The 25,476-nt window shown below is 41.7% G+C and overlaps 1 protein-coding gene across 3 annotated transcripts; it reads left to right on the forward strand.

Moving 5' to 3' along the window:
• The first annotated feature begins 27 nt into the window (after positions 1-27).
• DHX38 (DEAH-box helicase 38) lies at positions 28-23,860 on the forward strand. Of its 3 annotated transcripts, none has more exons than XM_031950032.1 (27): positions 28-91; positions 1,517-1,864; positions 2,227-2,414; positions 2,628-2,732; positions 2,974-3,124; positions 3,561-3,679; positions 4,046-4,122; positions 5,283-5,438; positions 6,566-6,727; positions 6,973-7,080; positions 7,421-7,533; positions 9,756-9,893; positions 10,714-10,900; positions 11,086-11,271; positions 11,701-11,841; positions 12,368-12,478; positions 12,572-12,688; positions 12,903-13,010; positions 13,377-13,489; positions 14,689-14,897; positions 15,001-15,155; positions 15,438-15,593; positions 17,902-18,036; positions 18,252-18,377; positions 18,881-18,976; positions 19,832-19,953; positions 23,358-23,860. In XM_031950032.1, the coding sequence occupies exons 2-27, from the start codon at positions 1,536-1,538 to the stop codon at positions 23,440-23,442; spliced, it is 3,693 nt and encodes a 1,230-aa protein (XP_031805892.1). In that variant the 5' UTR covers positions 28-91; positions 1,517-1,535; the 3' UTR covers positions 23,443-23,860. The 3 variants fall into 3 exon arrangements, with proteins under 3 accessions (XP_031805892.1, XP_031805891.1, XP_031805890.1); XM_031950031.1 differs by lacking the exon at positions 28-91 and adding an exon at positions 103-294; XM_031950030.1 differs by lacking the exon at positions 28-91 and adding an exon at positions 686-913.
• The last annotated feature ends 1,616 nt before the right edge of the window (positions 23,861-25,476 follow it).

Below are 25,476 nucleotides of genomic sequence, written 5' to 3' on the forward strand. Positions count from 1 at the left end.
CGGGAGCGAATGATTGGCCGTCAGGGAGAGTCGGAAGTCTCCGTGTTTGGAGCGCAGAGAGAGGCCGCTCTAGCACTTCCTCTCTGTGGGGGTGAGCATGGCTCTGTTTCAGCTCTATGGTTGCGGGTGGCCGGATAGAGCGGACGCCGCGGGGCTTTGTGGGACGGGAATGGCCGCTTTCGAGACGTTCCTTTTGGCTGGGTTCTGAGGCGACGGATGTGGGACGAGTAGGCTAGCGGAACTGGCGTCTACCCAGCGGGAGGGGAGCGGCCGCGAGCACCCCTGGGCGGTGTGGTGAGTGGCGGCTTTCTCCTCTCCCCAGGGTCGGCCCTGCAAGGGGCTGCGTCCTGGGGCTCCGGGTGCCGGCCCTGTCCCGGCCTGGGAAGTTGGGGGTGCTCTCCTCCGGGACTAGTAGAACCTCCTCTGCCTTTCCGACGCTGCTGCTTTCCTGAGGCAGCCGGCCCGGGAGGGAGAGGGACCGAGATCGGGGGGGCGGCCCGGGCCGGTCGGGTCCCGGCTCTGGACCTCCGGGGGTCTTCTCCCTCCCTTCCCCCCTTCGCAGTTTACTTTGTCTCGTCGGGACTTGGTTGCTTCCTCGCTAGGTTGTGAGCTCTCGGAGGGCGGGCCTGGGTTTTCCCTTATTTGCCCCTCCCCCCGGTGCTTATCACATAGCAGGTGCTTAATAACTGCTTGCCGACTTCTGAGTGACTGATGGCTTCATTAACGCTTGTTGTCTCCTCCTTGTGGGCTCTGGTTTAGTTTGGCTCTCCCCTCTTTACCGCACATTGATGATAAACGCCCATACTCTGTTGTATCGAGTTTATTGTTTCCTGTAGACTGGAGCTTAAAAAAAAACCCTCAGCCTCTGAAAAGGAACCTAGAGGTGTCGTGGCCAGATGCCCGCATTTGAGAGGTGGGGAAACGGGCCCAGAAGGAGGAAGAGACTCCTTTCCCATTCGCACTCTCCCCAAGGGGCCCGAGTTTGGTCTTTTTGTCAGTGTTAGTCTTGGAGGGCGCCCTTGCGCTCGAGTTAGCAGACCCCGACCCTTCGGGGCTCCTCTGGGTAAAGGGGCAGAGTACCCGTTCTCGGGCTCTCAGAGGGGATCCTGATTTAAAGCTAGCGTGGGATGAGGAGCAAGGAAGAGCGGGAGCCTTTAATTCTAGTGATTCTTTAGGTGAATTCCTGCACTCGGTGGCCACCACGTTCTTTGGATAACCATGTGCAGAGTAAAGGTCTGATGAAAGGGCACCACACGTGGGGGTGCTCTTCTCCAGGGCCCTGTTAGTTTTGTTCTAGAAGGGTGGAGGATGGTCATCTTTTGGTTCCTGTCGGGAGGAGGGGGTATGTTTATTTAAGAGACTTTGCCTTCATTTGGCCTCTCCTGGCTAGAGGACTATCCTTTGGGGCTCTTTTTATACATGTGGGTCAAAAGTAGTCCTTTTGTATATTCATTTCTGAATATACAACAAATGTTTTCCCTCCTAACCTTTGTTGCCTGATAATTTGCTTTTTCAGAGAATTCCCTAAGCCTGTGATGGAAGACACCAGTGAGGATGGCGAGGCTTCCATTCATCGACTAGAAGGCATCGACCAAGAGACCCAGGTCGGCGGCCTTATTTGCAAGACCAAAAGCGCATCGAGTGAGCAGCATGTTTTCAAAGCCCCTGCACCTCGTCCCTCATTGCTGGGGTTAGACCTGTTGGCTGCATTAAAACGGAGGGAGCGAGAGGAAAAGGATGATGGCGAAGACAAGAAGAAGTCCAGAGTTTCTTCCTACAAGGATTGGGAGGAAAGCAAGGATGATCAGAAGGATTCTGAGGAGGAAAGGAGTGACCAGGCCAGTCGAAGCAGCAGGAAAGACAGGTAAAATCAATTGGATGGTAGAACAAAAGGGGATGAACTTTTTAAAGGGTACATTAAAATAGCTTGTATTTGTTCCTTAGTTTTTTTGTTTTTGGAAACTTCATGTCCTCCACCAACAGTCCTTAAGTAATGATCACAAAATCTTAGGCATTCTCATGATCACCTGATCAAGATCAGGTGGAGACTTTGGTAGTTAAGATGAGAACTGAACCCCAAACTCTCCTGTCTTGGTTAGTGCTGTCTATAAGACTGTTCTTCTGAGCAGATAGCAGGCTAATGGGCAAAATGCTTGTTTGGAGCAACCAAAAGCTTTTATGGACAAACAACTTTTAGTAGCAAATTTGTGTCTCCTCTTGGTTCAGGCATTATCGAGCTGCCCGCGTAGAGACACCATCCCATCCTGGTGGTGTAAGTGAAGAGTTCTGGGAGCGAAGCAGACAAAGAGAACGGGAAAGGCGAGAACATGGTGTTTATGCCTCTTCCAAAGAAGAAAAGGACCGGAAAAAGGAGAGAACTCGGGACCGAGACTATGACCGGAAGAGAGATAGAGGTAAAGACTTTGGTTATTGGTGAGTAGCAGGAAGGTCAGCCTTCCCTCAAGGCTAGGCAGTGGGCAAGCCAGTTATATATGTCAACAGTTATCAACCATCTATTAAGTGCCTACTGTGTACCACTCACTGCTAGCCACTAAGGCTCCAGATAGAGTAAAACAATCCCTACTTTCAAGGAGTTTACATTCTGATATGTACCCAACTTTTTGAAGATGAACGGGATAGGAGTCGGCACAGCAGTAGATCAGACCGAGATGGTGGTTCAGAGCGGAGCAGCAGGAGGAATGAGCCAGAGAGTCCAAGACATCGACCCAGGGGTAAGTTGGCCAGTTAGTTAACATGTAACAGTAGGTAACTCATAAGAATCTCATTTCCCTTTGGTGGTTTGAACTTTCTCATTGCTTGCTATCTGAGTATCTTCCAGATTTGGTGGTAATAGCATTTAGGTCCTTTGTACTTTTTAACCTATATCTAAGTTCAAGGTCTTTAGGATGAGATGTGAAATTGAATAATTATTTATCTTTTTTTTTTTTTTTTTTTTTTTTACTTTGGTATTAGATGCAGCAACCCCTTCCCGTTCTAATTGGGAAGAAGAAGATAGTGCATATGGTAGCTCCCGACGTTCTCAGTGGGAATCACCCTCCCCGGTACTTTCTTATCGGGATTCTGAGAGGAGTCACCGTACTTCTTCCACTCGTGATAAGGAAAGGTAATATTCTGGGCCAAGTAGCCTAACTTCACTTGTTATTTTTGTTATTCATTTTTTTCTATTGTATTTGATGCTTTATGGCCACTTTTGGGGCTTTCCTAGCAAAGATACTGGAGTGGTTTTTGGCATTGCCTTCTCTAGCTCATTTTTACAGATGAAGGTCACCCACCTAGTAAGTGTCTGAGGTCACATTTGAACTCAGCTTCTTGATTCCATATCTGTCATTCTATCCACTGCTATCTAACTGTACAGCTTCACTTGAAGGACTTCAAGAATTGTTAGAAGGATGTTAGATTGTAATAGGACCATTAAAAATGATGAAGTCCAAAAAATCTGTCATAGAAGGAAAAGATGATTGGAAGGGAAATGTAATAACACGAGTGATATTTTTTGTTTAAAGATGTTGGTTAATGTTATCAATATGTATTTTCCCTAGGTCTGTGAGGAGCAAGTGCCCAGATGACACACCTCTACCTACCCCATCGTACAAGTACAATGAATGGGCTGATGACAGAAGACACTTAGGGTCTACTCCTCGGCTTTCCAGAGGCCGAGGTAACTATGCTGATTGTGATAGGGAATGGAAAGATAAGATAATAAGATTGAGTGAATGAGGGCCATGTTTCTAGAATAATGATCTGGTGTAGACATGTCATACACATAAACACTCCCAGGTGTGGCTAGAACCAGAATAAAATTAATTGGGAAATATTTAACAAAATAAAAATACAATAAAGCACATAATATTGTATTTTAAAATTAAGCCAATATGCAGTCTATAGGAGTCCTTATGTACAGACTAGTAACCCTTATTTCTCTTTGAGTTTGAGCTCACTGCTCTGGGGTATCCTTTTCTCACAGGATGAGGACTTAAGAATGAGATAGGATACCATTTGTTGCTAATAGTTCATTATCTTTCAGGAAGGCGGGAAGATGGAGAAGATGGAATCTCCTTTGACACCGAAGAGGAGCGGCAACAGTGGGAAGATGACCAGAGGGTAAAAACTATTTCTGGTTCCTTTTTGTTGAGAAAAAGGTTTTGTAGTAAACTTTGGGTGAACAACTTTTTTGAGTGATAGGACCAAATGAAATAATGTATACAAACTCTTTGTAAATCTTAAAAAATGTTATATAGATATTTGTTATCATTAGCTAAGATTAAAAGGTACAACTGCTTGCCTGTGGTATCTTTTATTCTTAATGGCATTTGCATGTCTTAGGTTATCGTTCTTCTCTCCTCTTCCTAAAAGGCATTCCCTTGTATCAAAGGGAGGAAAAGAATTCAGCAAAACTATCTCACAGATTGGAAAAAAAATTTAACCATTGATAGTATTCCATATCCATAGTCCCTACTTTTGAAAAAAATCAGGGAAGTGTTTTACCATACATATGCTTTTTTGGGGCTAAGTTTGGTCATCATTTTATGATGTTCAGTTTTTTCCAGTCTCGTAATTTCCATTTTTATTGAAATCATTGTGAATATTGTTTCTTTGAATTTTGTTTTTTTCACTTTGTATCAATTTAGTCTTTGTTTTTCTATGTTAATCACAATTGTTATTACTTACACCTCAGTAATATTTCATTATATCCATGTATTGCATCTTGTTTAGCCATTCCCTAATCCTTGGGTATCTCCTTTATTTCCAGTTCTTTGCCACTACAAAAAAAATTCTACTATAAATAGATTGCTCTATATGGGGCTTTTTTGTCATTGACATCTTTGGACACATTCCTAGCAGTGAAATCTCTGGATCAATGGCTACGAACATTTTAGTTACTTTCTTAGAATAATTTCAAGTTTTGGAAGTTATGAAATTCGCTGCTCATAGAACATCACTGGGCTGATCCTGGAATAATGAGGTCAGACCCAGCTGCCTGTTTTTGTTGTGTGTTGGCGCCACCATGTGGTGTTTCTGTGAATTGCTGTTATACCTTATATTGCTGTGTCATAATGTTCCTTCCCTGAATTTTTCACTTGACTAATTAGAGGACAAGAGCTTGATGAGCATCATCTCCTAGAACATTACAGTGCATCCGTTAAACATTGTTAATATTTCACCAAATATCTGTACTTCTCTCCCTCATTCTGTGGCATAATAACTGGCCTGTTCAAAGGCAGTATCTCTTGTAATACCTGCTTTTTCTTTTTAAATTGTAGCAAGCTGATCGGGACTGGTACATGATGGATGAGGGATATGATGAGTTTCATAACCCACTGGCTTATTCTTCAGAAGACTATGTGAAGAAACGAGAGCAGCATCTCCACAAACAAAAACAAAAACGCATTTCAGCCCAGCGGAGACAAATCAATGAGGTAGGGATGGGAAAATTCAACTTAGAATCTACCAGTCACCCTGATGACAGCATATGGGTCATGTAAATGGGCTATTTCTAGGTTATAGGGCCATGAACAAATTTTTTTTTTTTTTTTTCATTATTCAAGTAAGATCGATGATGTTACCTAAAGAATAGAGCCATGTGAGGTTTAAAAAAAATAAAACATACCATCATACTCAGTTGGAAGCTGCTAATGGGAAATTGACACAAAATTCTATTCTCTAATTCAGTTTAATCTCTGATTTAAGTAAGATTATTTATAACATGAAGGGATTGGATGAAATGATTTCTGATTATCTCTTCCAGCTCATAGTTGGCAAAGCATGCACATTTTCTAGAGAAGCTTGTTGTGATTTGAATAACTAAAGATTTGGAGTGGTTTGCTGATGCAAACTTGGAATAAATGAATTAATTCTATAAGGAACTATAAGTCAGATTCTGCAGAGTTTGCTTCCTGTTTTTATCCCTTAGGTTTCATTTTGCAAATATGTTTATTGAAGTTTTGATGATTAGGTATAAGATGGAGGAGGTCATTATGGACTATTGTCAGACAGCATTTGTTCTGAAAAAGAGAATTTGAATTTGATAATTCCTTTGTACTTTGCTCTTATTTAATGTGTGCCACAGCTTAACAAAATTGATAAGCCAGGAAGTGTCTAAAGGAGGGCAGCTAGGATTGTGAGAAGTCTTGGCATAGGAAGATTGTCTGAAGGATCTTGAGTATGTTTAACCTGGAGAAGAAAGGATTCAGGAGAGAGAGGAGAGCTGTCTTTTAAGTATTTGAAGAGCTGGCATATTGGGAAGGGATAATAAGACTGCTTGTATTGGATTCCCAGAGGGCAATGAGTGGACATTTAGGCTTGCGAGCAAGATAATAAAGCTGGAGAATGGACTGCCTCAGATTGGGGCGAGTGCTTCCTCCTTACATGCTGGATGGCCACTTATCAGGTATATTATAGTGGGGATACCCTGGGCTTATCCCTTCTAGGCCTTCCTTTCTGTGATTCTTTAATTCTGTTTAAGTAGGGTTCTGTCTGAATCAGCAAGATAACCTACATTTGACCATTTCTTTATTGACTTACTGACTGTTTTGGAATCCCACAGGATAATGAGCGCTGGGAGACTAACCGCATGCTGACCAGTGGTGTGGTCCATCGACTTGAAGTAGATGAAGATTTTGAGGAAGATAATGCAGCCAAGGTGCATCTGCTGGTGCACAATTTGGTGCCACCCTTTTTGGATGGGCGCATTGTTTTTACTAAACAAGTAAGGATTTTTCTGGATGGGGAGAGGAAATATGAGTACTGGAACCAAAGAGCATGTATCTCCAATGACAGCTATTATAGTGTTTGTACAAAAGTTAGCATACAGCTACTGTAGATGAGTGAATTTAGGGAAAAAAAACAAACACCTTTTTAATAGTTCAATAAGGACGCTGAAATGGTTGTCTTTTATTGTTTGAAAGATTTCATGACTGAAGAGGAATTTCTCTTTTTCATAATTTCCTATAGCCAGAGCCTGTTATTCCAGTTAAGGATGCTACTTCTGACTTGGCCATTATTGCTCGAAAAGGAAGCCAGACAGTACGCAAGCACAGGGAACAAAAGGAACGTAAAAAGGTTGGTTTCATAGGATTGAGGAAATTGCATGGTGAGCATTAGGTACAATTGTTCTGAAGTCCTCCTTGGTCTTCACTGGGCCTCACAAGAAGTGTTCTTATTGAGACCTGGCAAGAATCTTGTATGGGAAGACTGAACTGCCTTCCTCTTTCCTTTAGTTAACTTAACCCTAGTTGTATGTTAAGAGTCCACAAGGGCTCAGGCACCTTAATTCTTTGTACTTAGGCCTTGGGATTCATTGATTCCCCAATGTTTTTTGAATGTTATTTATCAAATGAGCAAATTATGGACATACTAGTAGTACTGGATGGAATTGACCCACTTTTCTTGTATATTTTAGGCCCAGCACAAGCATTGGGAACTGGCTGGTACCAAATTGGGAGATATTATGGGCCTCAAGAAAGAAGAAGAACCAGAAAAACCTTTGACAGAAGATGGCAAAGTAGACTACAGGTAAGAAAAGGTCCTTGATGTTAGAATGGTCCTTCCTTGAATTTGTCTTTCATCCATTCTTGGGAGGTTAGGGCCTTTCAAGGGAAATACTAACTTCTAATGTTTTCAAAATTCAAGGACCATTGACTCAGAAAGTATAATATCACTTTGAACTTAAGAAAAAAGGACTTTTGCTCTCTCCCTTGTTCCCTCATCTTCACATCAGTTCTTAGAAATTTAATTCAAGATTGTTAATATTATCAAGGATAAAGTTTACAGGATCTTATCTAGTTTTGGACTATGATATGGGCCCTGTGCTAGTCTTTCTTAGTTAAGGAGATGATCAGCCGTGTATTTTTTTTTCTTCCTTTTCTCTACTTGATGCACTTAATCACACATTCTATTAATGACCTTGTAGTAATTAGTTGAATGACAAAAAAAGTAGCCTTAGTTAACCTTATTTAGAGCCTAGAATTTCACATGTACAGTCCCCTGAAAAAGCACTATGTCAAAACTTGTATGAGCTGATGGATTGCTAAATTGAGGCTTCATGTGAAGAAGATGGGTCACTACATTTCTTGCTGTTTCACTGGATATGAAGATGCATGGGCTTTCCAGAGAAAAGTCTTAGATAGATTAAAAAAAAAAAACACCTCTCCTACCCCTCACCCCCCACCCCCACACACAAAATTTTTGTCATATTGATTTGGAGTTGAAGCCTTTTTCCAATCAGAAAGGAATGAAGTACCGTAGTTGAACCAAGTGGGAGGGTTCTTTAATTCTGATTCTATATACTATTACCAGTTTCAGAGGTAGCTATGTTAGGTTATCCAAAAATTAACAGTTTATTTGCTTTAGTTTTGATCAGATTATTTTCATGCATGGGAAAATTCAATGAATTTGTCAGTTAGTGCATGTGACTTCCTCTGTTCCTTATTTGGTTTTATTTGATTTTGTGGATAATATGTTCTCAGAGACCTGTTCTCAAGATGATAATCTTTTTTCTTCAAGCCTGAGAGGCTGTTCTTTGCTATATTATTCTATGTAAATTTTATGATTTACTTCAACCAATCAATAATCTTTAATTTTTTCCTCCATCTCCCTTTCTTCCAACAACAATAACAGAAAAGGAATGAAAAACAATACCTTTGTAACAAATACACCTAGTCAAACAAAACAAATTCCCATGATGTCCACATCCAAAAATATATCTCATTATGCGTCTTGAAGCTTATCAGCTTTCTGTCAGGTGGTGAGTGAGAATACAGTTCATCATTATGGGACATATAATTGTGATAAGTTGTTGAATAGATGAGAATTTTTAAGTCTGTTGAAGTTGTTTATCTTTACAATGTTATTGTTAAGTGGTTCTGTTGAGGTGTAGATTGAATGTTGAGGTCTAGATTTGGGGTACCTAAATGAAATTAGGATTTAGTTAAGGTCTAGTGGCAGGTTTGGGGTACAGGAAGTCAAGCAAAGCTCCCCTGCAACCCCCTTGGATTCGGCGCAAAGATACGGCGGTATATGATGTCTAGTAGTGGTGCGAATTCCCAATAAAAGCATTTATTGGCCTGGAGAGCTAGATTGATAAAAGAGGTTTATTACTGAGTTTAGAAGTAGGAGATAGGTGAAGGTAGAGACAAGGAGAGTACTGGACAGAGGGTCCAGTGGACAGAGGGTCCTCACATGGCTACCATGTTTGGAATCTCTGCAAAGAGGGGTTCCCAGCGTGGCCCTTTTAAGTCGGAGACTTAGCTCGAGGGGCTTTGGGGTGTAGCCCCAAAGTTGGCTCAGATCCGAGTGGGGCTGGGACAGGTCGGGATCTTCTATTGGAATTCAAAGGGACCAGGATTTGTGAGTCAAAGGGTAATTTACATTAACTAGGGGGAGTTGGGAATCAAAGATTGGAATCTTTCCTACATCAGTTCTGCTCACTTCACTTTAGATTTCTCTGAAACTGGACCCTTTGTAATTCATTAGCGCACACTTGTATTGGATCACATTTGTACATCCTAATTGTTTGGCCTCTCCCCAGTTGATGGCCACCTCCTAACATCTTTGCGGTTACAGAAAAAGCTTTTATAAATGTTAGGACACCTGGGTCCTCCCCTTGGATCATAGCATTTCTCCAAGATTTAATTATTTTCCTACACTGACCTGTTTGTGGGGGTAGAGGTGTAAACTAGGCCAGAAGTCATCAGAGGAGGAGGCATGGGCCTCTGACCGCTGTTGTGTCTCTGTAGGACGGAGCAAAAATTTGCTAATCACATGAAGAAGAAGAGTGAAGCCAGCAGTGAGTTTGCCAAAAAGAAGTCCATTCTGGAGCAGAGGCAGTACCTACCTATCTTTGCAGTGCAGCAGGAGTTGCTCACCATTGTCAGGTACTGCTGCTGCTAGCTTGTGCTCACTATGCCCGCTGGGCTTGCATCTTCTCTGCCCGCCAAGCTTGTGTCTCCTCTGCATTCCGGGCTCACGCCCCCTCTGCCTTCCTGCTTTGCCTATTCTCACAGAAGTGAAAAAGGGAAAGGGCTATTTTACAACCTCCTACTAAGTGCTCGTGCAGTTTCCTGCACCCAAACCTTCATTTTGATGGTTCCTATTGGTGTCACATTGGGCATGGGGCATTGGTATTTTTCTCCTGAGTTTTCTATTCATATGGAACATATCCCTCTTTTTCATTATTACACATCCAGAAAGGAGGAATTGGTGGGGTTTATGCTGTATTTTTCAGGCAAAAGTATACTCTGCTTTTTTTCAGATAGGTTTCTTTTTACTAGTGTAGTAGAAAGAGATCCAGCTTTGGAGTCAGGGTGACCTAGGTTCAAGTCCTGCCATGCCTATCACAGATGCCCTATCTGGGTATCTCTTGAAGACCAGAAATTGTAGAGAAAATGACCTGCATTGGTAGAGGGAGTTTCCTGACCTGGACTTTCCTGTACCAAGGAAAATCATAGATCTTGTCCCTGCCTACTTTTCCCTGAAAATCTCAATGAAACCCAGTAGTTGTTGTTTTTACTTCAGTTCAGAGGCCTTAAATTTTTTTTTTTTTTTTTTTTTTTAAACAAATGGCTTATTTCTGTATGAGGCTTCTTCCAAGCAACATGGATTAGAAATGGTGTCTCTTGAGTTTTTCTTTCTTGAACATTGTTTTTTTTCCTTCCAGTTAAGTTCATTAACTTTTCTACCTCTTTTGCCTTCCAGAGACAACAGCATTGTCATAGTTGTGGGGGAGACAGGGAGTGGAAAGACCACTCAGCTAACTCAGTACTTACATGAAGATGGTTACACAGACTATGGCATGATTGGCTGCACTCAGCCCCGGCGTGTAGCTGCCATGTCAGTAGCCAAGAGAGTTAGTGAAGAGATGGGAGGAAGCCTTGGAGAGGAGGTAAGCAGATGCGAAGGGACATTTGGGGAAATTTTTGAAGTATTTGGGTTCTTACCTTGGTGATTCATTATTGACCTACTGAGTCCTGCCTGAAGGTATCCTGGAGGCAGCCTTAGAATAGGAGGTCACTAGAAGATGACTCATGAGCCAGCCAAAGCCATGGGGTCATCTCTCTGCTTTCATAGGTGGGTTACGCCATCCGCTTTGAAGATTGTACTTCTGAAAACACTGTGATAAAGTACATGACAGATGGGATCCTGCTTAGAGAGTCACTTCGAGAGGCCGACCTGGATCATTATAGTGCCATTATCATGGACGAAGCCCACGAGCGTTCGCTGAACACAGATGTGCTGTTTGGCTTGCTTCGAGAGGTGAGGCTTTCTGGGGGAGGATAGGGGAGGGAGACAGACTTCCTCTTTACACTGTTCAGGTTTACTTGAGCTAGCAGCAAAGGAGGGTTGTTCTATTAGTCTGGAAGGGATTGGGAGTGCATTTTGGGAAAGATGAAGTGACTTTTTTTTTTAATATGGCCTGACTAGGATACTTTGATGAAGATGCTCTGACTTTGTGCCTCAGGCTTAGATTTTGTAGGTTCATTTATTGCTTCTGATTCCTGGCTCCTGCTCAACTACAGTGTCTCATGATTTCTGGTGTCAGTCTTGAGACTAGTGGATAATCTTGAGATTCAATTAGAGCCTTGCTGTAGGGGATTGTGTTGCCTTACAGGAAGAATGGGGCCCATTGTCTCGGAGGACATATGGCCTTTCTGACCAGGCCCCTGACATATATTTCCCATTTAGGTAGTAGCTCGACGCTCTGACCTGAAGCTTATTGTCACTTCAGCCACTATGGATGCAGAGAAATTTGCTGCTTTCTTTGGCAATGTTCCCATCTTTCACATTCCTGGCCGAACCTTCCCTGTTGATATCCTCTTCAGCAAGGTATTGAGATCTTGGTTGTTTTTGTTAGCCTAAATGATGAAAAAGAGAAAATTGGAGAATAATAGAGTAGGCATTCTGGGCAAAGTGGTATTGGGCTGTTATTCTAGAGTTAATAGAGTGGATTGTTGGATTCATAGTAATTAATAAATCTTTATTAAGCTCCTACTATGTGTCAGGTACCATGCTAAGTGCTGGGCTTATAGAAAGTCTGGCTCTTGAGCGGCTCACAGTCTAAGAGACAACAAGCAAACAATAGTGTGAAAACAAGCTGCCTAGAGGGTAGATCAGAACTAATTAAAAGACAGAAGACAGTGGAATTAAGAGAGGTTGGGAAAGGCTGCCTATAGGAGGTGGAACGTAATGGAAGCCAGAAAGGCAGAGGTGAGATGGAAAGATCAGAGACGACTTGGTTCAGCTTGTCCTTTTTATAATAGCTGGGGGGAGGGAAGGTGCAGAGCTCTGTACAAGAGCGGGGAAGTTGGCTTGTGGAGGAATCTGAGGGGACTGGAAAGGTTTTATGTTTCAGACCCCTCAGGAGGATTACGTGGAAGCTGCAGTGAAGCAGTCGTTGCAGGTGCACCTCTCTGGGGCTCCCGGGGACATCCTCATCTTCATGCCTGGACAAGAGGACATTGAGGTGAGGGGTTCCTGCCTGACCTGCTGGCTGTAGGACTCCATGGTTCATGTACTCAGCCTGTTTGTAATAATCCAGGGTCTTTGTGTCCTTCAGGTGACTTCTGATCAGATCGTGGAACATCTGGAGGAACTGGAGAATGCTCCAGCCCTGGCTGTGCTTCCCATCTACTCCCAGCTGCCCTCTGACCTCCAGGCCAAGATCTTCCAAAAGGTATCTTGGCCAGAATCTCTTTGGGACCTGGTGCCTCTTTTCTTTGCCCCATAGTGAAGAGAGTTAAATAAAGGCATTAGTAAAGTTAAATAAAGGCATTGTTTCTCCTGATGTTTTCCAGAGGACTGTATTATTGCTTTGATGTGATGGATAGGGAAGTGCTTTTTGTTTCCATTTGAGGGACCAATCACTTTCCTTCCCTCCTGTGTCGTAGGCTCCAGATGGAGTCAGGAAATGTATTGTGGCCACCAACATTGCAGAGACTTCCCTGACTGTGGATGGCATCATGTTTGTTATTGATTCTGGCTACTGCAAACTAAAGGTGAGAGGTGAGCCCTCTGTGATTTCCCAGATGCTTTGATGTTTGGGCTGGAGGAATCCATTCAAGAGTTTGAGTTTCCTGGCCTTGGAGGATATTCGGTGTTTATGCCTTCATAATCTGGGACATATAACTGAAGCTCCTTTGCTCCTGGCTGTTTATATCTCTCTGTGGAAGTATCTGAAGACTTCTGGCTCTGAGCATTCAGTCTTGATTTCCTTTTCTGTCATGATCTTAAAGTTTTTGTCCTCCTTCCCTCTCATTTCTAAGGCTATTTCTACCTTTATGATATCTTGTCCTTGCTAGTACTGCTTCCCTTTTTTCTTTTTGTTATATCTTTAATGAGTGTTCTTATGCCTCATTTCTTAGGTCTTCAACCCCAGGATTGGGATGGATGCTCTACAAATCTACCCCATTAGTCAGGCCAATGCTAACCAGCGATCCGGGAGAGCTGGGAGGACGGGCCCAGGTCAGTGCTTCAGGTAGGAGCCTGCTTGCAAATGTCCTGAATGGTGCTGCTGGGATGTCTGGGGCTGCTTTTTTTTTTTTGCTCTGACCTCATGTGATAGAAATTGTGTTGAGCTTAGAAAAGAAGGATTTTCTGAGTTATAGCTTATCATCCTTGTTGAGAAGTAAGGCTACTGGTGGTGAGTGGAAGAGACCGACCTCAGGTAGTTCTTCCATGGATAGCCGCACTACAAAAGGTATGATAGATGGATAGGATGGTCTGGGTTATAGCATAGTTGGTGAATGATTGCATTACTACAGAACTAATTTTAAAATTAATCTTGTGCACTTGGCTCTGTCATTAGAGTTTTTTCATAAATTTTAATGAATTTAAAAAATAAAATGAGAAAAATCTCTTAGGATTTTTTCTTTTCTCTCAGATTAGTTTCTTTTTGATGACTTCTTTCTGTTTGGTTTATCATCTCTATTGATTTAGCTGCTGTGACCTAGGAAGTTCTTTCTCTTGTTATCTTTGTTACTCAGAATGATTTACTTTGTAGTCTTTATTTTTCAAAAAGATTTGCGAATCTTCAGTATTTGGCTTCTACTTCTGCACAGATTCTTTAGGCTGAGCTAGGACTAGGGGCTTTGGCTAGGACAGTCTCTCACTCTTAACTGTGTTTCCAGAACTTTATGAATATCTTTTGCCCTTCTGGCTTAAAAACAAAACAAAACAAAACAAAAAAAACCCAAAAAAACCCCTTGTGCCAATACTTTCTTTTCCTGTGGCTTGGTAGAATCAGAATTTATCACCTTTTGTGGGATTAGGTGATAATTTGGGTAGCAATTGGCATGGGAATCCTTTTAGCTGGACCTTGAGTCCCAAGCTTTCTAGCTTCTTATAATTGCCACAGTGGACATTTGAAGTTGACTGTGGGCAAGGATAGTGAATATGAGCTCAAATGTTTGAGTTCTCTGGTGTTAATTCATAAATATTTTACCTTGTGTGTTTTCTGTCATCTTATGGACTCAGTTGTATTTTGTCTATGTCTGGCAGGTAATTTTAATAAAGATTTTGGAATAGGAGAAATTTATACTAATAGTTGTTCTGAAGTAGTGTGAAATTATTCTGAAACTAATCTGAAATACACAGGTGAGAAGTTAAAAGAGATTAACCTAGCTGGTCCCACAATGGTGACAAAAATTTTTTATTTTCAACTTTATTTCTTTTCAGGCTCTATACCCAGAGTGCTTATAAAAATGAGCTCTTGACCACAACAGTACCTGAAATTCAGAGAACTAATTTGGCTAATGTCGTGCTGCTGCTCAAATCTTTAGGAGTCCAGGACTTGCTTCAGTTCCATTTTATGGACCCACCCCCAGAAGACAACATGTTGAATTCTATGTACCAACTCTGGATCCTAGGGGCTATGGATAACACAGGTAACAGTAGTTGGAACCTAAAAAGACAGGAAAAGTTGTCTGTTCTCTTTTTTCTTTATCCTAGTATCCCTATCACACTGATGTCTGTGCTGCCTTTTCTTAGGTGGTCTTACATCCACTGGGCGGCTGATGGTGGAGTTCCCCCTGGACCCAGCCCTCTCTAAGATGCTGATTGTCTCCTGTGACATGGGTTGTAGTTCTGAGATTCTGCTGATTGTTTCCATGCTCTCAGTCCCAGCCATATTCTATAGACCTAAGGTAGGAAAGTTGTCTCTTGTATTTAACTCCTGGAAGCCACTGAATTGGCAAATACTAGAGTAAGAGTCATTTTGGCAGTCTCCTTCTTTTCCTATAAAACAAAGGAAATATCTTTGAGAAATTTTGTTCTGTGTACACCCCAGCAGTTATAGTATCTTGTGGATAATTGGGGTGGGGTGGGGAGGAGGAGGACAGAGGAGCTACTGACACTCAGAAGGGTGAGGTTGCAATCTGCCTGGACTTCCACTATATTGAAGGTCTCTGACTTAATTTTCTCCCCAGGGCCGAGAAGAGGAGAGTGATCAAATTCGGGAAAAATTTGCGGTCCCTGAGAGTGATCATTTGACGTACTTGAATGTATATCTACAATGGAAGAACAATAATTACTCCACTCTGTGGTGTAATGAACACTTCATCCATGCCAAGGCCATGAGAAAGGTGAGGTGCAAGGCTCAGGTGAGCAGTATAGATCTAGGCCTTGGAGAGACACGGATAGAGCCTGACAGGTCCTGCTCCCAGGGACCTCTCTTTAAAGTGCAGGAGTCTGGCATGTAAGCATAGATATCTTTTTTTTTTTTTTTTTTAAATTTAATAGCCTTTTATTTACAGGATATATACATGGGTAACTTTACAGCATTAACAATTGCCAAACCTCTTGTTCCAATTTTTCACCTCTTACCCCCCCCCCCACCCCCTCCCCTAAATGGCAGGATGACCAGTAGATGTTAAATATATTAAAATATAACTTAGATACACAATAAGTATACATGACCAAAACATTATTTTGCTGTACAAAAAGAATCAGACTCTGAATTATTGTACAATTAGCTTGTGAAGGAAATCAAAAATGCAGGTGTGCATAAATATAGGGATTGGGAATTCAATGTAATGGTTTTTAGTCATCTCCCAGAGTTCTTTTTCTGGGTATAGCTAGTTCAGTTCATTACTGCTCCATTAGAAATGATTTGGTTGATCTCGTTGCTGAGGATGGCCTGATCCATCAGAACTGGTCATCATCTAGTATTGTTGTTGAAGTATATAATGATCTCCTGGTCCTGCTCATTTCACTCAGCATCAGTTCGTGTAAGTCTCTCCAGGCCTTTCTGAAATCATCCTGTTGGTCATTTCTTACAGAACAGTAATATTCCATAATTTTCATATACCACAATTTATTCAGCCATTCTCCAACTGATGGACATCCATTCAGTTTCCAGTTTCTAGCCACTACAAAAAGGGCTGCCACAAACATTTGTGCACATACAGGTCCCTTTCCCTTCTTTATAATCTCTTTGGGATATAATCCCAGTAGTAACACTGCTGGATCAAAGGGTATTAAGCATAGATATCTGATGCAAGGGTGTGTTGGATGAGGAGAAAGGGGAGATCAGACAAAAAATAATAGGAATCAGGTGAAAGTACTGTTCTAACAGAGTTTGTAATTTGTCATTGGGGGACCATTAAGTATTCTGTTTGGGTGGTCCTGAAGATTTATCAGGAAGAACATTTTGTAGATACTCTCCTTAGGGGTTGTAACCACATATTTAAAAACTAATAAATTTATGTCTCAAGTATATATGCAGAATTGTAGATTTGATAGATTTAACTAAAATACTTCTCAAATTTATCAATTGTTTCCCCCTACATTATAGCACTTTTTCAAGTAGATAGGAGAATATGAGTGGACCTTTTAATACTTTAATACTTTTAATAATCCATTTTTAGAAGATGGAGAGCTTCTATTGAAGAGAAAGTGGATGTTTAGAAAGTAGTTGAAGATATACAGATAAAACATAATAGGCCCTGTTTTCAGAAACCTCATTTTATAGTGGCAGGGATATGACATAAGCATAGATGTCTAATGTAAGGGTGAGTGGGATGAGGAGAAAGGGGAGATCAAAAGAAACAGCAGGGACCTTTAACATGGAAGAGGACCCTTTCAGCCAGAGGGATCAGGTTCCTTAACTCTTTGTGCTTCAGATTATTGTTAGTTTGGTCCAACCTGTTATGAAAAGAGTGGTTTCAGAAAACCAGGTTTCTTTAGGACCTCCTGAGGAAGCTGGCCAGGGAGGAGAGGGAACTTAAGGGGATTGTAATTATTGTGTTCAAATATTTGAGGCATATAGTTTGGAAGGGGCAACAGACTTAAAGGAGTTTTATTAATGCCTTTTGTTTTATCATTTTATAATATGACTTGATGTGACTCCACTTCCCATGTCTTTTTTACTAAAGAAAAAAGAATCAAAATGTATTGGAAATTTTAAATTGACATTCTTTATCCATAGTCTCCACTCCTCTCCCAAGAGGACAGGATGTTTAATCTTTTTGCTCAGTCCAAGCTTGATTATCGTATTGAATCAGAGGTCAGATGCCTTTTAGAGTTCTTGGTTTGGTTGGTTCTCCTGGTTCTTTCTTGTTCAGCCTTACTCTGCCTGGCCTGGAGGGTAGAACCAGGACCAGTGGGTAAAAGTGAGAGGGAAATGGATTGTAGCCTAAAGTAGGGACGAACTTGCTGGTAATTAGGACTTTGTAGAAGTAGGGTGGGCTTCCTCTGGAGGTAGCGAGTTATGTATCCCTGGAGGTATTCCGGCAGAAGTCAGGGGACCCCTGGTTAGAGCATTTACAGATGGGTTTTCTGTTTTGGTGAGGGTTAGGCTGGATGAGCTCTGAGCTCCCTTCTAACTCGGCAGTTCTGAGCGTGGCTTTGCCACAAAAGGGCCCATCTGGCTCACACGGTGTCTCTTGACAGGTTCGAGAGGTGCGGGCCCAGCTGAAGGATATCATGGTTCAGCAGCGGATGAGCTTGGCTTCCTGTGGCACTGACTGGGACATTGTCAGGAAGTGTGTCTGTGCAGCCTATTTTCACCAGGCAGCCAAACTAAAGGTGAGCTCAGAGCAGAGCAGGGGATACTCCTCAGATGTTAGAGGATTCTCGTTTCCTTCCTTGTTTGATATAGAGAAAAGGAGATTTCTTCTTTTTCCCATTTTGACCCTTTCCTATGTGACTCTGTAATATGGACATGTTTTTCAGGGGAGGGGATAATTATATTGGTCTGGGGAAGTCTCCTAAGGCATCTACCTGATAAATGTCTCCCCTAGGGAATTGGAGAATATGTAAATATCCGGACAGGAATGCCTTGCCATTTGCATCCTACCAGCTCTCTCTTTGGAATGGGGTATACTCCAGATTACATTGTATATCATGAATTGGTCATGACTACAAAGGTAAGCCTGCCCTGTTGTGATCCCAGCTGTCTGCGCTGAATATGAAATCGTTCATTGTCTTTGCTTGCTACAGAATTTTAGCTTGGGGAAGTTGTTTATGATTTCAGTTTAATGGAGAGACTTACTGAGTTTGTATCACAATGAAAAATTTTGAGGGAAGGTGACAGATGTTTTACACAGAATTGTTAGTAACTCTATTGCCCTGGGAAAGCAGATCTTGCCTAATTTCTTTTTTAAAGAACGTAGGCTCTTCTTTGTGCTGTGGCCTTTTTCTTTTTATTTGTCATCTTGGTTTGTGAAGAGAAGAAATTAGGATAAGTAGAAATATAATGATGTTTGGAACTTTTGCCCACCTGCTTTGGTTTCCCTGGGATGCTTCCTAGAATTGGTGAGAAGATATCTTCTGAGAGAAGATAGCTAACTAAGGGTTTGAGGGTCACTTGGGTCCTGGCTTAAGCTGCTTCTACCTCAGCATTCACCTTGATTTCTGTATTTCTCTATAGGAGTACATGCAGTGTGTGACTGCTGTGGATGGGGAGTGGCTAGCAGAGTTGGGCCCCATGTTTTATAGCATTAAACATGCAGGCAAATCACGCCAGGTGAGTGATTTCCTTTTCCCACCAGGAAAAAATCTATTCAAGAACCTGTGACTGTTTCCTGTTGCATAACTAATTCAATTCAAACTCATCAGTTTAGGATTTCCATAATCTCTTTTTTTGCTTTATTGTGTTCAACTTTATTTCCTTTTCCTCTCTATCCTGACCTTTCACTCCTAGCAGGCTGCCTCCTTCCTGTCCTTCTATGTATTTATTCCTAGCTTCATGCTTTTGCCTTGCCTGGAATATCTTCTCCTTTCTGCTTTCTACCAGCCAAGTTGACTGTCCATCCTTCAGGATCCAGATCAAATCACTTCTCTTCAGAGATCTTTTTCTGACTACATCAGCTTACATTTTATCTGTCCTTTCTCTGAATGCTTCCACCCAGTTAGGCTATATCCAGATTGAACATTTGGTAGTTTGTTGCTTTTTCTCATGTGGTCTTATTTCCCCAGCAGGATAAGGAGCAATGGTCAATGATTGAGTCTTCTTTTATAAGCTCTATAGGGAGGATATAAATAGCAACTGGAGTGATGGCAGGCATCCAGTAAACAGACCTTTGTTGAAGAATAGACTACTCTGCCGTCTCTGAGTCAGGGTTGAGTTCTCCAGCTCTGATTTAGGAGAAATAAACATATAGCAACCTCAGAAAATGAAGAGGAAGGACAGAAAGAGAAAGAATGTGTGTCCCTCTTTGTAGGGTTCATCGTTAGTGCAAGGAACAATCCTGCGAATTTATTTGACTCTGGGCCTCTACATTAAAATGTCCCTTAGTGACAAGTTGGCTAGGATGTGTTAAGATATATTTTATCAGATGATCTCCATTTGAATTAGTCTCTGTCTTCTTTTCTTCTGTAGGAGAACCGCCGTCGGGCCAAAGAGGAAGCATCTGCTATGGAAGAGGAGATGGCATTGGCTGAAGAGCAGTTACGAGCGCGACGACAGGAGCAGGAAAAGCGTAACCCCCTAGGCAGTGTAAGGTGAGCAGGGGCTGGGGAAGGAGGCAGAAGTGGGATTCACACCCGGCCAGTGAATGCTTTGTGGGAGCTTATTATTGGTTATTCTTCTTTTCCTGTTCTGTTACTGTGGACTTATAAGTTCCTGTAGAAAATGGACATGGATTCAGTTCTTCACAGGGAGTAGGGGAGAAGGGAGTGGAAGGGAGGCTGGGTCAGTGGTCATGTGGACAGTGGGATGACTCATTACAATAAAGAGCACATCTTCCCATTGCTGACCCTTGTGTCGTAGTCTTCATCATGTCTGTCCAGACACATTAAGAAGACATGTATCGTCTGCCCCAGGATGACATGCAGTGGGCCAAGTTTGCCATATCTTCCAGTCTGGACTAAAAGGAAAAGTGCTATGAAATCACAATAAGGCTCATAGTGAAAGGTGGTCATAAGCACATGTCCATTTCTCCCAGTTTAGGAGTCATACACCAAGATCTTTCAGTGTGAATATCAGGCAAGAAGAAATTGGGCTTTGTTTCTAAGCAGAAGGCTTTGTTCCATTAGCAGAACTGGGGAGGCTGGGATGCTCAATTTGTATTTTTGTCCCATCTAAGAAAATTCCCTGGGAGTACAATGTTTTTCATTGGTGTGATTTTTTTTTTTTTTTTTCATTTTATAAATTAAGAATGTTTCTGAAAGTAAGGGAAGCCTGGGCAGTCAAATAAGCAAAACTCAAATGATATCCTTGATTATTCCAAACTTCATTAAAGGAATGAGAAATGAAATTGAAAAAGAGCCCATATAAGCCACGCACTGGACTTGGCGCTTTATGGTGATTGTCTCATTTGATTTTCACAACATCCCTGGGAGGTCAGTGCAGTTTTGATTCCTTTGTTACCCTTGAGGAAACAGGTAGGCAGAGATAAAATGACTTCGTAAAGGTCACATGTCTAGTGTTCAAGCTGGAATTGAACTTAGGGCTTCTGATTGCAGGCCCACTACTCTATACTTTTATTTGGCTGCCTCTGTCTTTAAATTTTATCATGTTTAGTTAATATTTTTTGATTTCCTAGTTCTAAGGGAATTTCCAGAGTAATGCATACATTATTCTGGTTCTTGAGGAGTTTACAAGCTTGGTGTTTGTGAGTTGGCTCACAAATGCCACATTGCCAAATGCTAGAAAGAACATGGTCATGGCCCTGTTTGTTCTGTGGGAGAGTCTTGTGGCCTCCCACCATCCTCAGGGCAAGAGAGAGGGTTTTTTTTGTTTTGTTTTGTTTTGTTTTTTTGCTTAGGCAATTGGGATCAAGTGACTTGCCCAGGATCACATAGCTAGGATGTGTTAAGTATCTGAGACTAGATTTCAACTCAGATCCTCCTGACTTCAGGGCTGGTGCTCTATCCATTGCACTATGTAGTTGCCCCAAGAGAGTGTTTTAAAGAATGTTTTCTGAACCTCGTGAAGCAGCTTCTGGTTATTGTTTATTTCTTCCCACTTCTAGATAGTTGCTCGAACTCAGCATGTCCTGTTTCTAAAAACAATTTGATTCATGGTGGCTGTGCTAGTGAGGGAGCTGGAGGTTGTGCCATCCAAGGTTTATTGGAAAGCACTGTGGTGAGGGGGGAAGGTGTGAGGCAGGATATGAGAGATTTGGAGGCTCGAAAGGGCTTCTGTGTTTCTAGATGATGCATTAACTCGATGCTGGCTAGAAGTCACAGAAAGGCAGCATTCTTGGTAAGCTGACCCAAAAGTGATAGCCACCCGCCCATGGGAGATCTTGAGAGGAGGTAAGATGGCCACAAAGAGGCTGCAGAGAACCCTGCCCCCACTGAGGTTTTGGAAAGGGTGACTACTTTTCTGCAATCTGAGGTTCTTCAGTCAGACAGGAAACTTGGGAGCTGCCTAATTTTTTTTTAATATAATTTTTTAAATTATAGCTTTTTATTTACAAAACATATACATGGGTAATTTTTTCAACACTGACGCTTGGCAAAACCTTCTGTTCTAAATTTTCCCCTCCTTCCCCCTGCCCTCTCCCCTAGATGACAGGTATTCCAATACATGTTAAATATATTAAAATACATGTTAAATGCAATATATGTATACGTATTTATACAGTTATCTTGTTGCACAAGAAAAATCGCATCTAGAAAGAATATAAAAAACCTGAGAAGGAAAACAAAAATGCAAACAATAACAGAAGGAGTGAAAATACTATGTTGTGATCCACACTCAGTTCCCATGGTTCTCTCTCTGGGTGTAGATGGCTCTCTTTATCACTGAACAAGTGGAACTGGTTTGAATCATCTCATTGTTGAAGAGAGCCACATCCATCAGAACTGATTATCGTATAGTCTTGTTGACTTGTATGATGATCTCCTGGTTCTGCTCATTACACGTAGCATCAGTTCATGTAAGTCTCTCCAGGCTGCTCTGAAATCATCCTGCTGGTTGTTTCTTACAGAACAATAATATTCCATGACATTCATATAACTTACTCAGTCATTCTCCAACTGATGGGCATCCATTCAGATTCCAGTTTCTTGCCACTGCAAAAAGGGCTGCCACAAACATTTTTGCACATGTGGGTCCCTTTAGGATCTCTTTAGAATACAGGCCCAGTAGAGACACTGACCCATTTACTGATGGGTCAAAGGGTGTGCACAGTTTGATAACCCTTTGAGTATAGTTCCAAATTGCTCTCTAGAATGGTTGGATCTGTTCACAATTCCACCAACCATGTATCAGTGTCCCACTTTTCCCACATCCCCTCCAACATTTGTCCTTATCTTTTCCTGTTATCTTAGCCAATCTAGAGGTATGTAGTGGTATCTCAGAGTTGTCTTAATTTGCATTTCTCTGATCAATAGTGATTTAGAGCATCTTTTCATATGACTAGAAATAGTTTCAATTTCTTCATCTGAAAATTGTCTTTTCATATCTTTTGACCATTTATCAATTGGAGAATGGCTTGATTTCTTATAAATTTGAGTCACTTCTCTATATATTTTGGAAATGAGACCTTTATCAGAACCTTTGGATATAAAAATGTTTTCCCAGTTTATTGGGAAGCTGACTCATTTCCAGGGAGCTAGTGGTTTCCCCTATTGCTGATGATTTCTTTTGTCATGGAGAGACAGAGACTTCTAATTTCAGTCTGACACCCTTTCTTTTTGGCCTCAGGTTCCTCATCTGTAATATGAGTAGGTTGGGCTAAATGCCCTCAGGTGTCATAGAGCAGATGACCCAAATCCATATTCCCAACCAAAAAAAGAACCAAGGAAAAATAAGGAAACATGTCACAGACATTTTATTCCTTAGAGCATCCCAAAGTACAGGTGGGAAAGAGAACCATAATCCAAGGCTTCTCTGGGTTTCTTGGTTGGGGCAAACGTCCTCAGTTTCCTGGCCAACTCTGCCTTCTGTCTCCTAGGTCTGTTAAGATCTACACGCCTGGACGGAAGGAGCAAGGGGAGCCTGCTAGTCCTCGCCGGACCCCAGCCCGCTTTGGACTCTGAGCCAGCGCTGGATCTGTGGGAGGCCTTTAGTATCCAGGAGCCAGTGCTAGCTTCCTCACAGACCTGGTGGTGGCTGTGAATGAAACTTGTATAGACTGGTGGTTCTTGCTGAGACCCAAGATTGGAAAGCACGGTTGTCTTTTGGTGGCTTAATGACACTTTTTCATCGACCTCTTTCCTCTGGCATGTTGGCAGGGTGATTCCTTCAGGGATGAGGAACCTCGGGGGTCCCAGGAGGGGCCAGAACCCATCTTGTCTGAGAAGGGAGGGATGCTGCGATGCTCGGTGTATAAATGTATCTTTGCTTTGTATCTTGTTTTTTAATCTTTGTGTAAAGCAGCAAAATAGATCTGGTGGGAATTGTAACTTGTTTACAACCCAGGATTTTGGAAATAATTTTATTGTTTCTAAAACTTTACTGTGTTTCTGGCTATTCCTTTGTCTTTTGCTGCCCTTCAGCATCACTTTAAAGTTGGATTGGATTGCTCACTTCTTATTTTTCCACAAATCCCTTGGTAGTCTTGGCTTCCTTTCTTTTTTCCCAGAAAATACCATACCTTTTCCTATGGAGCATGCTGTGTAGCTCCCCACACAGAAAGGACCCTGGAGCTGGATTAGGTTAGTGAAGCTAGGGTTAGCCAGATTTGCTTTAGGTTTAGTTGGCCACGACAAAGCATTGACTGTGCAATCATTAATGGGGTGTGAGGTGAGCAAGACCTTAATGAGCAAGAAGAAATGTCTATCAGAAGAGTGGCTGTTTTAGCAAGTCCTTTGTCATCTCCATTACTCCCAGTTATTGGCCATTTCTGCTTCTAGAGAGTTTGACTCTATTGGCTAAGTATTACTTTATTGATTTTCTGAGAAGAGAGTTTCCCCTGCCCCCCAATTAAAGAGGCTCTTAGATTTGCTGAAATGTTTCCTTTTGTGTCCAGTCTTTTCACCTGCCTGACTACATCCCTCTTAGTAAGACAGTGGGGGTTTTTGGTGTTTTTTTCTTAAATGAATTTTATGTTGGGAATGAATTAATGGCCTTTGTCTTATTCGACACAGACCAATGTTGAACTATTCCCAAATGATCTATAACAAATAAACTATTTGTTATTCTCAAACAGGTGAAGTCCCTGGAAATTCTATTTTAGAAACTTGGATTTCTTTTTGTTGAAGCTGTGATCCCTGTTTTGTGATTGGGGTTGGAGGTCTGGCTCATACTGAGCATCAACTAGGAATGTTTGTAGGATGGTCAAAGCAAATTCTGGAGCGGAATTTTGATATCCAACCTGTTTATAGGTAGTTTCCTAAATTGACCTTGGTGGGAGAGCTGGAAGGATTTGAAGACTTCTCTTTTCTAGGTGGGGATGATAATCAGAGGCAACAGAGCTGAGGCCCCTGGACTGGTAATTGGGAAACCTGAGTTCTCTCTAGCCTTGTCTGTGCCACTTCTATAACCCTAGATCAGTTAATGTTCTTCAACTGTTTCATCTGTAAAATGAGGTGGACAAAATGATCTCAAAAGTCTATTTCACCTTTGACTTAAATGTCACCCGTTTTTAGAAGGAAAGAATTAAGTTGAATCATTTGGATATAGTGTGGAAACTCACCCATCCATTTCAATCATGTCTGACTTTTCTTGGTCCCATTTTTGGAAGTTTTCTTGGGAAAGATACTGGAGTATTTTGCCATTTCCTTCCTCATTTTACAAATGAGGACAACCAAGGCAAACAGAATGAAGTGGCTTGCCTTGGGTCACATGGCTAGTGAGTATCTAAGGTCACATTTGAACTCAGGAAGATGAGTCTTCCCAACTCGGTGCCACCTAGCTGCCTTGAAAATGAGGTGGCTTTTTTTGCTTTGAGGGTTCTGCCAGACAGGTCAACATTCTTATCATGAGACATTGCCTATTTTGCTTTTTTTTTTTTTTTTTTTTTTTTGACTATTCCTGCCTAATGTTGAGTTTGTGGACACAGTGAAGGCTTTTAGTTTAAAAAAATAAGGCTAATTATTGGAGCATTTTTTATATGTTTGATATGTAAGTGC

The sequence above is a fragment of the Sarcophilus harrisii genome, chromosome 2 (assembly GCF_902635505.1).
Source record: "Sarcophilus harrisii chromosome 2, mSarHar1.11, whole genome shotgun sequence".
In the NCBI taxonomy this organism is placed as follows: Eukaryota; Metazoa; Chordata; class Mammalia; order Dasyuromorphia; family Dasyuridae; genus Sarcophilus; species Sarcophilus harrisii.